The 15,635-nt window shown below is 35.5% G+C and overlaps 2 protein-coding genes across 2 annotated transcripts; both read left to right on the top strand.

Annotated features, from left to right (window-relative positions):
- Positions 1 to 5,861: 5,861 nt before the first annotated feature.
- Positions 5,862 to 9,008, top strand: LOC122583075 (glutamate receptor 1.3-like). The gene is made up of 6 exons (XM_043755514.1): positions 5,862 to 6,159; positions 6,616 to 7,769; positions 7,854 to 8,154; positions 8,254 to 8,639; positions 8,725 to 8,862; positions 8,910 to 9,008. The coding sequence occupies exons 1-6, from the start codon at positions 5,862 to 5,864 to the stop codon at positions 9,006 to 9,008; spliced, it is 2,376 nt and encodes a 791-aa protein (XP_043611449.1).
- Positions 9,009 to 11,039: 2,031 nt separating this feature from the next.
- Positions 11,040 to 14,049, top strand: LOC122583979 (glutamate receptor 1.4-like). Its single transcript, XM_043756347.1, has 5 exons — positions 11,040 to 11,337; positions 11,527 to 12,674; positions 12,767 to 13,067; positions 13,161 to 13,546; positions 13,670 to 14,049. The coding sequence occupies exons 1-5, from the start codon at positions 11,040 to 11,042 to the stop codon at positions 13,988 to 13,990; spliced, it is 2,454 nt and encodes an 817-aa protein (XP_043612282.1). The 3' UTR covers positions 13,991 to 14,049.
- Positions 14,050 to 15,635: the final 1,586 nt, after the last annotated feature.

Below are 15,635 nucleotides of genomic sequence, written 5' to 3'. Positions count from 1 at the left end.
AGCATTACCGTTAGAAAGTAGACTCTCTCATGATTCCGTGGATAGCTTATTCCTCAAAAACGGAGTTACGGTTCAAAAGTTATGGTCGTTTAAAAATGTTAACAAAAATCAGTCCCTAACGGGAGTTACGAATATTTGTAACGGGAGTTACGCACCTAACGGGAGTTATGAAAATTTGTAACGGGAATTACAGTGGGGGTGTTATCGCAATTACCCAGCTAACGGGAGTTACGACGACCAGTCGTGAAAAACAACCCCAAAACCTAACCAAACACATCTCAAACGACTCTAACACATCTCCAGGTCTTATGAACATCAAATACACTTAAAATAAGACCAACATCACTCATTGAAAACACCAAGTAATCCTTGAATCATTTACCATCATTATACAACCGATTAATCACCCGAATGACTCGAAATCAATTAACGGATTGCAATTAAACCAACCCAACCCTCACAACCAGATATGGGTGGATAAAAGCTAATAAAGACCATTACCCTATGATCTTAGAATAAAGAATTACCTGTACGAAGGATTGAGGGATCAAAACCTAGAAGAAATCACCACCGAATAGATCCAAAATCGCACAAAACTTGAAGAGAGGCTCTAGGGTTCTTGAGGTAGAATTATTTTTGAGATTACAATCTGATTATGGGGTTTATGGAACGTGATATGGCCCTAAATCTGCTGGACCAACTTTCCAAAACTTAACATCTATACCCTTGTACTTTATATCTTTCACTTATTGCCCCTTAAACTCTTACGAGAACACTTTTCATCACTTTAACTCAGTCGGGAATACGTATCATTATTATTAATCACTTTACTAACATATTACTTTGTCATATGACATATTAAACTCTCCATTTGAACACATTTAATGAAATTAATCATTAACACGTAGACACATTAATCATATATAACAACCATAGTCATTATCACATAACATGTTAACTATTAAGACGTATAAATCTGACGGAAGGCGAATGTTGACTAACGACATGGTCAATGGTCGACATAAAATGTTGGGGATGTTACATTATGTGTGTAACTTAAGGCATATTCTGCAAGAAAATTGTTAGTTTTATCATGTGTAGAGTGGTGGTGCATCTTGACATTTCCCTTACCAAGAAAGAAAAAGCCAAAATATCAAACTTTGACTTTCTTGGTCAAACTAACCCATTTATAGATTGCAGCTGACCATAATCTCCGAAGATTGGCGAGGATACCCTTGACCCCGAATGCCTTTTTGGCTCCAACCATTGTCCACTTCACAAGGAATAGCTCCACGCAACTCCCTTGGCACAATGGGACAAACTGGAGGCTGCAGTTGACACATTATACGGTCCTAGAATGACTAAACGATTGAAGTCGTGAAACGTTGCAGGTCTGTTTTTAAATTTTACGTAATATGATACCATATTAAATTCTAATATAAACAAATCCAAATCCTGACACATAATACCAACTTTACAATGTGTGTCTCAGGATACTTACCAAAGCTATTATTGTATGGTTAAAGTCTCAAAATTTTCCTGTTATGTGTATTTAAGTTTTAAAATTTCCTATTGTATGTATCTTTAATTTCAGAACTTACTATTTGTATATACCAATTACCATGACTTGAAACTAGGGATTATCCAACTACAACACATCTAATATAAATTTGTGGAAAAATAATACTGTACCTAGAAAGATGAGTTTTCAAAGTTTTTTACATATAATATAAAATAAGGTTGTTTTCAGTGATACATACAATAGCAATTTTGGTAAAGTTTGAAACCATACATACCGACAAGGCAACAAAGTTGCATTTTTTGTTTACTACTGTAGGATAATGAAATCTTATATATATGGACTTGACAAATAATATGAGGAACAAATACAAGTTCATATTAAAAGAAAAAAGTAAAGTAAAGTAACGCCCAATGCCGTCTTCCACGGGTTTTGGGTCCCAATACCGTCTTCGACGGTGTATGGGGGAGGTTGATATGTAGACAGTCTTACCCCTACCAAAGGTAGAGAGGTTGCTTTCAGGTTCTACCATAGGTAGAAAAGGACCTCCATCCTTGCTAGGTATGAGGATCGAACCCATGACCTCTGTTTCCAGAGGCATGAGCTCCAACCACCAATCCAACCCAGTTGGTTAACCTTAATTAGGCATGACTCAGTCTTGCTAAAACTCAAAAATGACTTGCAGACTTGACTAAAAGAGATCAGTCACTAATCACTGGCTTATGCTATCACAATCATTTATATTAAATTAAATCTCTTCACCCAATTAACCGGAAGCTTCATAAATATAAGTTTTTTGTATGCAATATCTGACCATATAGTTTACAGTAGACAATGACATCCTTCAGTCGCTAAAAATCCGTAACTATAAAACTATTTGAAGATTTTATAGAAATCTAGCAAATACTTCTTTCTAGTGACTGTGCTTGTTAGTAGCAATAAGACTAGAAAGGCTACAATGATCTGATGTTGACTTTTTGTCAAATGTTCAAACTTACATCTCAATTTCATTTACCAAGTTCTGCATTATTAATTAATTCAAGGCTAGTTGACCTTCTAAAGTATGTAGTACATGGCTAGTTTGTTTTTATCTAAGTTAACACTCCCTAAAAACTAAATGTTGCACATTCCTTGCTACTTCTTCCAAAAGATGGTGATCCAGAGTCGAAGCGAAATCATCCTATTGCTTCTGATATTCTTGAGCTTTTTAAACCATGATTTATGTATACACTCATTTCCATCTAAAAACAATGGCTTTCTCATGCATGGCCTAGTTGTTATACCAGGTGGGATCGTTCTTGACAAGGAGTCATGGATTCCAAGTCCATTCACAGCTTCATAACTATGGTGATTTCTGATTTTTATGCACTTAATAACAATTACAGAACGAGGATTGTTTTCCACCCAAGGGATTCCAAAGTTTGCCCTTTGTCAGCCCGTATGTACGGTCTTTTTTGTTTATCCTCTTTTGTTTTCTTGTCAGCTGGTATTGTGACAAGATGACAACTAATTATTAATTATTGTACCCTTTTTAGCTTATAACAAAAACTAAACGTATAAATGGATGAGGATTAAATCCAATGTAGCTACGAGCAGAAACAGAGCCAAAACATTTATCTCGAGGGGGCAAATTTAGAAAGATAGTCTTACGTTTTGTATGTATTCATTATAGTTACTTTTCTCTCTTTTTTTACTGGCAAAATTCCAAAAATACCATTAAAATGATAAAAAGTTACATTGTATCAAAATAGGAGTGGGGGTAATTGCCCACTGACCCCAAGCTAGCTCCGTCCCTGGCTACGAGTTTGTTTAGCCACGTTTACGAGTATTTTGTCTAGTCATTGCAAGGAGTGATATGTGTGAGGCCTTACATTAGCATCTAGCAAGTACTTAATTTGAAACATCCTTGTTCAATAGAATACTGAGCTACGTACTTAATTTGTTGACTAAATGTGACTTATTGGATCCATAAATGATCTTACAAGGAACTTCCAAGAAGTTGTCTAATAGCGTAATCGAGTTAAATGCAACTTGAAATTAAAAAAGTAAACAACTAGTATGACTTGGTCTTACAGATAAAATAGTTATTTGTCTACTTACCTAATTGGTCGATTACAACCGTAGACTGACTTGAAAACTTGTCTTTACAGTAATGTTTCTGTCATCCACATTTTAAGTCATGAATGTTGTTGAGCAAAATACAGGTGGAAATTCCGACCTAGTCACTTAAATGAGCTATGTTATATTTCTAAAGGGTCAACCTAAAAAGTGTCATATAGGCCGACAATCGGCCAAAGTGTATCTGTAAATTGTAATTCATAAAACATCCTAAATTCTTTTATTCAAACAGTTATGTTATTGTAACTGAAAATCTATGATACTGGTTATCAATAATGAATTTGACTCTAATTATTTGTGAAAATAAAAAAAAAAAATGAACTCTGGCTATTTTCGGGATAATGGCATACGAATGTAACCACTTATGACCAAATGGTTATGTAATGTAGTGACCTATTCATGTGGCTATGTAATGTATGCACCTATGTTTTCTTGGCTATACTATGTAAGGTTCTTTTTATTTGGGTCAATCAATGTAAGAACCTACGTATTTTTTTGGCTATACTATGTAAAGTCCGTACATATTTTACATAGTATAGCCAAGAAAACATAAGTGCATACATTACATAGCCACATGAATAGGTCGCTACATTACATAACCATTTGGTCATAGGTGGTTACATTTGTATGCCATAAACCGTTTAATCTATTACCCAACCCCTCAACCCACCCATTGTGACACCCCTACAACAGCGTCACCATAGTACTCTTTAAATTCCTCCTATAGAAGATGAAAACCTATATGACTCATTTTTATCTAATAAAGAAAATCCGGTGGAATAAAAAATTTGGCTATTGTTAATCTCATTAATAAATAGAGTCATAAGGATGAACCAAAAGGTTCCTACAGGCTACAGTTGTCAGGGAAGATAAGCTTTGGGAACCTTGAACTATAGACTCGACAGCCCAAACGGCGAAGCCAGTAAGGAACTAAGGATAGCAAAACAAGAAATGCTTAGATAGAGTTTTAAATTAAGTGAACTCAAGAAGATCCACATGTAATTACTATGAAAAAAGCAATACTAATACAATAATAAGGTAAAAAAAACATCATGATGTGGCAAATCGATGATAAATGCATATCCATAGATGAAACGAATCAAGAACACGAAAGGTACCAAACCCAAAAAAATCCCACCAAACCACGAAAATTATGTAGGGCCAGAATTGTTAGTTTCTCTGCTTGAGGATCTTGAGGCATAAAGGTTGAACATCTTATGCACTTGACAAATTAAATATGGTGAGTTATTAAATGAAGGAAACAAATTCAAGTTCGTATTAAAATGGAAATCTTAAACAAGCATGACTTACTCTTACTAAAACTCAAAAATGACTTGCATACTATGAAAAGATATTAATAGTCAATACGGACTTATGGTGTCACAAGCATATATACTACACAGTTGACAATTCACACGAAACTGCACAAATGTAAGTGTTATCTAGGCAGTAGTGAGTACTATCACTAAAACACATCTACTCCCACATCATTTTGTAAATCTTATAGTCATTTAGTGAATACACCTTTCTAGTGACACTTATTATTTTAGTAGGATGGACCGGAAAGTCTAAAGAAACTGGCCCATAATCTGTCCCCACATACTACTTGTTAACTTTTAGTAACTATAATTATAACTGACCTATTATCTGTCCTTGGTCTTGGATCAAGTGCCATCTTGGTGATGGGATGTACTATAAGGTCCTAGGTTTGAATCTCACAAAGGGGTTTTAAATATTGGGTTTCCTCCTGAATTGGTGACTTGGTGTCGGAATATGATAGAGTGATACCACTGGTGCGATGATACTCTAGTGGTCCTTCAGTAATAAAAGTTAGCCGTTCAAATTAAGAATAGGTATTATAGAAAAACATTTGCTCAATCAAGACTTCTAAAATATATTATTCAAACAAATTCTCCAACGACCATATTATTACTTCATCTACACTAATTATAACCAGTTTCCGAGAAGTATCTTTTGCCTCATATTGTATTTTGATCTTTTTACATACATATATATATTTATATTTACTATTTTCTTTTTCTACTGTTCAAAAAAGTATATTTAAGAACTTTATATTTTTATTGGTCAAAATGAAAGTTGCATTTTTTCATGGGTAGTTAGACTATTATAGTATGTATATGACTAGCTAGGTGATATTTTCTAAGGTAACATGCTGCCATAAACTAAAAACTTGCTCTTTAATTTTATGTAACTTCTTCGAAAGATGATGCTCCATAATCATTGCAAAATCATTCTTTTGCTTCTGATATTTTTGAGCTTTTTAAATCAGGATTCATGTGCACTCTCGTTTCCATCCGAAAACAGTAGCATTGTCTTGCATGACCAAGCTGTTGTACGAGTGGGAATCATCCTCGACATGGAATCATGGATTGCAAAGTCCATTCACAGCTTCATAACAATGGCAATCTCTGACTTTTATGCATTTAATAATAATTACAGTACCCAGATCGTTTTCCACACAAGGGACTCCAAAGGTGACCCTTTACAAGCTGTATCAGCTGGTACGTGTATGTTGTCTCTTTTTGTTCACCATTATTCATTTCTCACCAATCTATCAGCTGGTATGCTGACAACTGATTATTCATTATTCGTTTGCTCATGGTTAGTTTGTTACCAAAAGAGGGGGGGCGGGGGCAAGAGGGTCCAATGTCCGCCTAGCTCAAAACTGAAAGTTTACCATGGATTTTTACAACTTTAGTATTCAATTTTAAACATTGTCTCCTTTTGGATTTGTATTTCATAAGTTCTTTTAATTTTGCCCCCTCTTAAATATTTTTCTGGTACCGCCTCTCCATTACATATTTCATCTCTTTTGAACATATAGCATCTGTCAAGTTTCTCCAAAAATGTTTTGCCAACTGCGGTGTTCTTGTTTTCCTTCAACATGTTAAAAGCCAAATACAAATTAAATATCCCTCTACTTGTAAGTATATTCACTTCATTCTTATTTCTTGCAGTTCTCGATCTTCTGAATAACATAAAGGTGCAAGCAATCATAGGTCCAGAAACATATCTTGAAGCAAAGTTATTAGCCCTGATTGCTGATAAGGCTCAAGTTCCAATATTTTCCTTTGCGGGTTCTCTGTCCATAGATCATCCATACTTGTTTCAAGTTACAGATGACAAGTCAAATATGTCCAAAACCATTACCACCGTTGTGGAATCTTTCAAGTGTAGAGATGTTATACTTTTATATGAAGATACTGATTGTAGGCAGGAGAGCGTGTCATATATTCTTAAATCGTTCCAAGAGAAAGGTATCCAAGTCAGGCACAGAAGTGCAGTTCCTGCAACGGCCACAGATGATCAGATCACTCACGAGTTGCAAAAGATCAAGATAAGTTACACTAGGGTAATTATTGTAAATATACCATCTTCATTAGCTTCTAGATTTTTGTTAATAGCAAAAAAATGGGGAATGGTGAGTGAGGAGTACACTTGGATTGTAACTTATATGACACTTGACATACTGCAATCAGTAGATACTGAAGTTATGGAGTCATTGCCAGGAGTGATTTGTGTGAGGCCTTACATTCCAGCATCAAGGAAGCTGCTTAACTTAACTGCGAGATGGTACAACGAATGGACTACAAAGTACCCTACTTTAGCATCAACGGAGGTAAGCGTACTTGCTATATGGGCATACGACACACTTTGGGCACTTACAGAGTCTGTTCAAAGGGTTGGGGTTCAGTTAACATTTGCTGTCCCACATTTTGATGCCATGCTTTTACACGAGATTTCAAAATTCAGATTTCAGGGTGTAAGTGGTGAATTTAGATTTTTTGATAGAAAGCTAGTCTCCAATGGATTCAAGATTATAAATGTTATAGGCAATGGAGAGAGAAGAGGGTCTACTATCTCCCCAAAACGTCGGATACTGCAAACAACTAGTGATAAAAAACTGAAAGTTGGCGTTCTAACAAGAAGAAAGTTTAAGTACTTTATTGATACAGATTATGACAATTTGACCAATATTACAACTGCCACCGGATTCTCTGTAGATGTCTTCAACACTTGCCTTCATTCTTTACCCTTTGATGTATCGTATGAGTTAGTTCCATATGCTAATGGAACTTATGATGACCTTATAAAGAAAGTTTATGATCAGGTATGTAGGTTTCTGAATGTCAAAGTGATTGCGCTTATGCTTTAAAATGGTCTAACTTTTTGCATGTGTGTATATATATATTAGGAGATTGATGCTATCTTGGGTGATTCAACAATTCTTGCAAACAGATCTCAATATGTTGACTTCACAGCGACTTACACTGACTTGGGCGTAGGAATGCTTACAAGAATCAACCATAATGACATGTGGATTTTCTTGAAGCCGCTCGATGTGGATCTTTGGCTAAGCTCTGTTGGTTTTGCTGTCCTTACAGGATTTGCCGTTTGGGCTATTGAGTCTATGGATCAAGGGTCCCATGGATCACCTGCTCAGCAAATTGGACCGACCTTTTGGTTCATCCTAATGACCCTGTTCTTTGCTCAAAGTACTGTCTCTTGTATCTCCTCATGAAAAGTAAGTAGGACTCACTATTTCATAATGACATGCACTATTACTAATCCTTTGATGACACTTTGTGGTGCAGGAGAGAGGCTGTCAAGTAACCTGTCAAAATTTGTGGTGTTTGTTTGGTTAACGGTTGTCCTTATTCTGATCTCAAGTTACACTGCAACATTGGCTTCACTATTAACTGTTGAACAGTTTGAGTTAGCATCTAACGAAGGAACTGTGGGGTTTCATGGAGGATCTTTTGTGGCAGGAGTGACCGTTAGCAACTTACATTTTGAGGATTATAGACATAGACCATACTATTCTTATGAAGATTATGCTGTTGCATTATCAAAAGGTGGAAAACATGATGGTGCTGATGCAATCATTGATGAAATCCCCTACATCAAGATGTTTCTAGGAAAGCACTCATCTAACTATGCCTTGATTTCTCCTGAAGCTACAACTTCTGGTTTTGCCTTCGTAAGTACCTTCCGCCATATTAAATGAACAGTGCAAGTATTCATTGAGAGTAACATAGTACAAGTAATATATTTATTTCATTTAGATCTTTGCAAAAGGGTCACCTATGGCAGTAGAGATGTCACAACAAATTTCCAAAATAAGAGAAGATGGAACTCTGGGACTTCTGGAGAAGAAGTGGTTCGAGAAACACTCATCATTATCGCAACATACTCTGACTAAGGCACGAACCTTGAATTTTGATAGGTTTCGAGGTTTATTTCTTATTAGTGGGATCTCTTCAGCCTTAGCACTTCTGATATCCGTGATATGCGTACTTCGTGCAAAACTAGTGCTCCATCGCATCATTTCCTTTGTATTGAAGCATAATTTGATGGCTACTTTGAAGCATCGATCTCTTACCTAGATATACCATTGGGATATGAATAATTACAAACATGTTTTTATCTATTATAGAAGTCATTTCTTCTTTATATATTATCAGATACATAGAGAATTTCATGTTCATTCTTTTTTAGATTTTTTCCTAAAAGACACCAGAAGTACAAAAAATATACAAAGCAACAAAGTAGGGGTGGAGATCTCGACCCAGTCACTTATGAACAGGTTGGTTCGGGCTGTCTTTTCTTTCTAAAGGGTCAAACAAGAAAAAACTACTGTAATAACTAAAAAATAAAAATGGTCAAACAAGTCGATAAATTATCCAGTGTGTTTGTAATGCGAAATATCCATCCAATTTGAACTTGACACACTAACTATCAGTCGAAAATATATTAAAAAATTGGATAAAATCTTTTGGGTTAACCTACCTGGCCATCTCACCCACATGATTATACCTAAACCAGACTCAGCAACAGTTCACAAGTACAAGCTTTGGATCTGAAACAGGAAAGTTATCTGAAGATCATTTTGGTTAGTGAAGTCTGAATGAAAGCCAGAATACATAACGAAGGTCAAGATCTTGAGATGTCTTAGGGCGAGTGAGGATGAACTGCTTGCTTTATCGTACAGGTCTTCTTTGCAAACTGTAACTGTTGCTAAGGACTAAATTTTGTTTTTCAATTGGAAGTGGTGCATATTGTGGTCGTTTCAGTACTTCTGAGCCATTATAACCTGTTACCCAACCCATCGACCCACCCATTATGCCACCTCTGCAACAGCTCCACCACAGTAATCTTTTGGTTCCTCCTAGGAAAAGACCAACCTATTTTGATTCCTCTATCGAAAAGCCAACCTAAGTTGCTGTAAAGTCAACATATTGAGATCTGTTCGCAAGAATCGTTGAATCACCCAAAATAGCATCAGCTCCTGATATGCCACAAAGTACATTTATTTTAACCTAACCCAATGAAACAATTTTCGCTTGTAGGTAGCAAGATAGGCAAGTTAGGGCGTTAGGCGAGTTGGGTAATGAGTCAAAAGAGTTTGCATGATCACAAAATATTGAACACATCGACAGAGAATCCAGTGGCAGTTGTATTACTATTCTGAATGTCATGATTTGCATCTATAAAGTACTTAAGAAGTGAGAGTTTCTTCTTGTTAGAACAATAGAACACCCATAGTCCCTGATTTAAGAAACTCAAGAATATCATAAGCAAAAGGAAGATCCTGATCTTGATATGCTTCAGATCATCTTTGGATATTGATAAGACAAACTTCTCTTTAACTAATGCTAAATCTTGTCAATAAAATTGCACCCTTTTCTTTTATGGAAAGCGTTACGAGTCAATATGAACTATTTGCCAATCTGCATATCATCTTCTTATTAGGAGGATTTTTAGGTTATTTATTTAGGAGGATTAATCATTTCCCTTAGATATATATTTATCATAGTCAAAAGTTCTCGTTACATTCAATGACAATTGACTTTTTTTTAGAACTACACAACTGAAAACAAGAATCTTGTCACTGGGAGGGGAAAAAAACATACAACTTGGTATTATCAAAACAATAATATTAGAAGATGTTGTACATATGAAACCATTCGAATAGCAGTTAATTTATATATCTTTCTGTTTATTCGTTCTCTTATATACACACACACACTCATCATATCCCTGTGATAATAAAGAATGGCCAACAGATGGAATAGCAATTCCCAACAGGTCAAACTAACCTCATTTACATATTGCAGCTAAAATTAGTAGCTAGGAATAAGAATAGAGAGGCTAAAATTATCTGATGTTGACCTTTTGTGACACTTTCTACATCATTTCTCAAGAGATTTTATAATAATTATAAAATTTTCAAATGTACATTTCAACTTCATTTACTTTTCTCTGCATTCTTAATTCAAAGCTAGTTGTACTTTGATAGTATCTACATGGCTAGTTGTTTTTATCTAAGTTAAACCCCTAAAAACTAAATGTTGCACATTGCTTGTTACTTCTTCAAAAGATGGTGCTCCAGAGTCGAAGCGAAATCATCCTACTGTTTCTGATATACTTGAGCTTTTTAAACCAGGATTTATGTATACACTCATTGCCATCTAAAAACAATGGCATCCTCATGCATGACCAAGTTTTTATACGAGTGGGGGTCGTTCTTGACATGGAGTCATGGACTGCAAAGTCCATTCACAGCTTCATAACTATGGCGATGTCTGATTTTTATGCACTTAATAACAATTACAGAACGAGAATCGTTTTCCACACAAGGGACTCCAAAGGTTGCCCTTTAGAAGCTTTATCAGCTGGTATGTGCTCATCTCCTTTTCTTTATCCCTTTTGTTTTCTTGTCGATCATCTGGTATGGTGAAAAACTGACAAATGATTATTATTTATCGTACCTTTTTTAGCTTATTACGAAAGTCCAATAAATATATGGATGAATTAAGATTAAATCCAACGTAAGTATCTTCGCTTCATTAGTACCTTTCTTGCAGTTCTTGATCTTCTGAATAACGTAAAGGTGCAAGCAATCCTAGGCCCAGAAACATATCTTGAAGCAAAGATATTAGCCCCGATTGCTAATAAGGCTAAAGTTCCAATATTTTCCTTTGCGGGTTCTTCCTCTATGGACTATCCATACTTGTTTCAAATTAAAGAAGACGAATCAGTAATGTCCAAAAGCATTACTACCCTTGTGGAATCTTTCAAATGGAGAGATGTTATATTTTTATATGAGGATGCAGATTGTGGGCGGGAAAGCTTATCACATTTTCTTGAATCTTTCCAAGACAAAAGCATCCGAGTCAGTCGCAGAAGTGCAGTTCAAGCCATGGCCACAGATGATCAAATCACTCAAGAGTTGCAAAATATCAAGATTGGTCTCTCAACAGTCATTATTGTAAATTTGTCATCTTCATTAGCTGCCAGAGTTTTATTAAATGCGGAAAGAATGGGAATGGTAAGTGAAGAATATACTTGGATTGTAACTTATAAAACGGTTGACATATTGCAATCTGTGGATAATGAAGTTATCGAGTCATTGCAAGGAGTGATATCTGTGAGGCCATACATTCCGGCATCAAACACGTTGCTGAATTTAACGGCAAGATGGTACAATGAATGTACTACAAAGTACCCTACTTTAGCATCAAGAGAGGTGAGTGTGCTTGCTATATGGGCATACAACACAATTTGGGCACTTGCAGAGTCTGTTCAAAGGGTTGGAGTTCGGTCATCATTTGTTGTCCCACGGTTTGATTCTATGCTTCTATATGAGATTTCAAAATCAAGATTTAAGGGTTTAAGTGGTGAGTATCGACTCATTGATGGAAAGCTAGTCTCCAATGGATTCAAAATTGTGAACATTATAGAAAATGGAGAGAGGAGAGGGTCTACATGCTCTCCAAAACGTCGGATATTACAAACGACTAGTGATATAAAACTGAAAGTTGGCGTTCTAACAGAAAGAAATTTCACGTACTTTATAGATGCAAAGTATGACAATGTGGAAAATGTTACAACTGCCACCGGATTTTCTGTAGATGTCTTCAATATATGCATCCAAGCTTTGAATGTATCCTACGATTTAGTTCCATATGCCAATGAAACTTATAACGATCTTGTAATGAAGGTTCATGCTCAGGTATGCAAATTTTAGAATATCAAAGTCAGGGGTTTCACATATGCAAGTTATATAACTTTATCTAACTTGTATGTTTTGTACATATTTATCAGGAGATTGATGCTATCTTGGGTGATTCAACTATTCTTGAAAACAGATATCAGTATGTTGACTTCACAGCTACTTACACTGACATAGGCGTAGGAACGCTTGCAAGAATCAACCATAATGACATGTGGATCTTCTTGAAGCCACTCGACTTGGATCTTTGGCTATGCACAATTTGTTTTGCTATCCTCACTGGCTTTGTAATTTTTGTTATTGAGTCTAAGGATCAAGGGTCCCAAAGATCACCTGCTGAGCAAATCGGAGCAACCTTTTGGATCATCCTAATGACCCTATTTTTTACTCAAAGTTCTCTCTCTCCCCTTCTCCTCGTGTAAATTAAAGTGGAACTACAATAATCACATATACATACTAATCATTTTATGAAACTTTATGATGTAGGTGAGAGGCTGTCAAGTAAACTGTCCAAGTTTGTATTGTTCATCTGGTTACTAGTTGTACTTATTCTTATCTCGAGTTACACTGCAACATTGGCTTCACTACTAACTGTTGAACAGTTCCAAATAGCATCAAAGGGTGGAACTGTGGGGTTTCATGGCGGCTCTTTTGTGGCAGGAGTGACTGTTAGCAACTTGGATTTTGGGAATTTTAAACATAGCCAATACTATTCATATGATGATTACGCAGATGCTTTATCAAAAGGTGGAAAACATGGTGGTGCTGATGCTATCATCGATGAAATTCCTTACATCAAGATGTTTCTAGGAAGGCACTCAGCTGACTACGCCCTTGTTTCGTCTGAACCAATTACTTCTGGTTTTGGCTTCGTAAGTAGTACCTTTTATTTTTCGTATTTCAATAGATGTGAGTAAAAGTATTGTGTACATTAAGTGAACGGTCAGTGTATTCGATTGGTTAGAATAACACAGTAAAGTATTTATCTCATTTAGGCTTTTCAAAAAGGATCACCTATGGTAGAAGAGATGTCAAGACAAATTGCCAAACTAAGAGAAAATGGAAAACTGGAAGATCTGGAGAAGTATTGGTTCAAGAAACACTCTGCATCATCTGAAGATACTCTGCCTAAACCGAAAACCTTGAACTTTGGTAGGTTTCAAGGTTTGTTTCTTATTAGTGGGGTTTCTTTGGCTTTAGCACTTATGATATCCATGGTTCGCTTACTTTGCGCAAAACTGGAGCTCCATGCCATCATATTCTTCGTCTTGCAGCATAAAGCGATAGCTACTTTGAGGCGTCAATCTATTTTTTAAATATGCCATTGGGATATAATGAGCTAGTGGAGGTTGAACTCATTAATCAACTTGTCTAATTCGGTTTGCTGAATTCTATCAAAAAATATATGTAACTATTTAAGAAGATGCATTTGATGGATATCGTTCAAGATACAAGCTAGCATCAATTACCCAACCCACCCATTGTGACACCCCTACAACTGCGTCACCATAGAACTCTTTAAAGTCCTCCTTTAGAAAATGAAAACCTACTTATGACTCACTTTTATCTAGAAAAGAAAAGGAAAATGATAATGACAGCCTTAAGGGCTGTTACTAACAACATATTACATGCTTAAAAACTTGCACATTATATATTAAAAACCGCCCCCTGATTTTTCTAACGACAAGGTACAAATTTTTAATGCACCCAATTAGTTTTTACTGACAAACCTATGGGCTGTCATTAAAAAAAAAAAACAAAAAAAAAACCCTGATGGAATTAAAATTTAATTATTGTGGATGACATTAATAACACTGATGATTTGGATGACATCTGTACTTTTATTTTGGAGCTCCATTAATTAATTTGTATTATTACTAATATGCCCCTAATCTTTATAAATACAAACCTTACTTCCAAACCAACATCCTTTTACGTGTGTAATCACTGTATTGTATTTTTACAAAGTCTCATCTCTTCTCTAACCTAATTTATTTATTTAAACAAAATAAATTGAAGTAGATAATCTAGTACATATAATCGGTGTTGTCGTAATAGTTATTGTATTTGTTATGAATAGATAAAATGGAGTATTATTTAGTATACAATATATCTTGTAAACCGCATAGTGTTTGTCATTGATTTACTAAACGGGGAAAGGTTTGGTAAAGCATGCAGTACCTATCTTAAGTAAAGCAGGGGGTGATAATGTAAAATTTAGGAGAGTTTATGTAAAATTCAGGGGGTTATGTATGTTTATTAAATTCAAGGGTTTAATATGTAACTTTTTTTAAAGTGGCAGTACCTAAGCTTAGGTAAAGTCTGCAGTATGGATCATTTTCCCTTACTAAATATCTCTTCCGCATATATCATACAGCAGGTACTCAACTGCATTCATGTAAATTTTAATAAAATGACTTATCTTGATGTTGGATCAGTGGTTGAAGCTTATGTCTCTGGAAACAGAGGTTATGGGTTCGATCCTCATGCCCAGCCATGGGTTCGATTCTCATGCCCAGCAAGGCTGGAGGCTGGAGGTCCTTTTCAACCTATAGTAGAACCTGAAAGCAGTCTCTCTACCTTTCGTAGGGGTAAGGCTGTCTACATATCAACCACCCCATACACCGTCGAAGACGCTATTGAGACCCAAAACCCGTGAAAGACAGCATGAGTTACTTTTTATCTTGATTCTGGAGTGTACTATTATTTTGGATAAACATGCAGCACATCTTTTGAAGATGTTGGATAATCTACATGTTAATAAAAGTCTGAATTTTTTTGCTATTAAAAATACATAATAGATAAAACTGCTGCGTAAAACATTAGTAGACAGATATATAGAGAATATAATTGGAGTTTGCATTTAATGAAAAACGAATGGATTAGAATGACCAAATTCCGTAAATTAATATTGAGGGTAAAATTGGAATATAAATTTTGGGTCATAATGAAATGAAAATA

Source organism: Erigeron canadensis, chromosome 9, assembly GCF_010389155.1.
Source record: "Erigeron canadensis isolate Cc75 chromosome 9, C_canadensis_v1, whole genome shotgun sequence".
NCBI lineage: Eukaryota > Viridiplantae > Streptophyta > Magnoliopsida > Asterales > Asteraceae > Erigeron > Erigeron canadensis.
Note: the sequence above shows the minus strand (reverse complement) of the source record. Positions and strands in the feature narration are given on the sequence as shown.

What these genes read in the sequence shown, in the direction of transcription:
- LOC122583075 (XM_043755514.1), top strand. Translation starts at nt 5,862, where the DNA reads ATGATGCTCCATAATCATTGCAAAATCATTCTTTTGCTTCTGATATTT. An exon ending in CAACTTCTGGTTTTGCCTTC is followed by an intron (nt 8,640 to 8,724) that starts GTAAGTACCTTC and finishes TATTTCATTTAG; the next exon opens with ATCTTTGCAAAAGGGTCACC. An exon ending in CGCAACATACTCTGACTAAG is followed by an intron (nt 8,863 to 8,909) that starts GCACGAACCTTG and finishes ATTTCTTATTAG; the next exon opens with TGGGATCTCTTCAGCCTTAG.
- LOC122583979 (XM_043756347.1), top strand. Translation starts at nt 11,040, where the DNA reads ATGGTGCTCCAGAGTCGAAGCGAAATCATCCTACTGTTTCTGATATAC. An exon ending in TAATGAAGGTTCATGCTCAG is followed by an intron (nt 12,675 to 12,766) that starts GTATGCAAATTT and finishes CATATTTATCAG; the next exon opens with GAGATTGATGCTATCTTGGG. An exon ending in TTACTTCTGGTTTTGGCTTC is followed by an intron (nt 13,547 to 13,669) that starts GTAAGTAGTACC and finishes TATCTCATTTAG; the next exon opens with GCTTTTCAAAAAGGATCACC.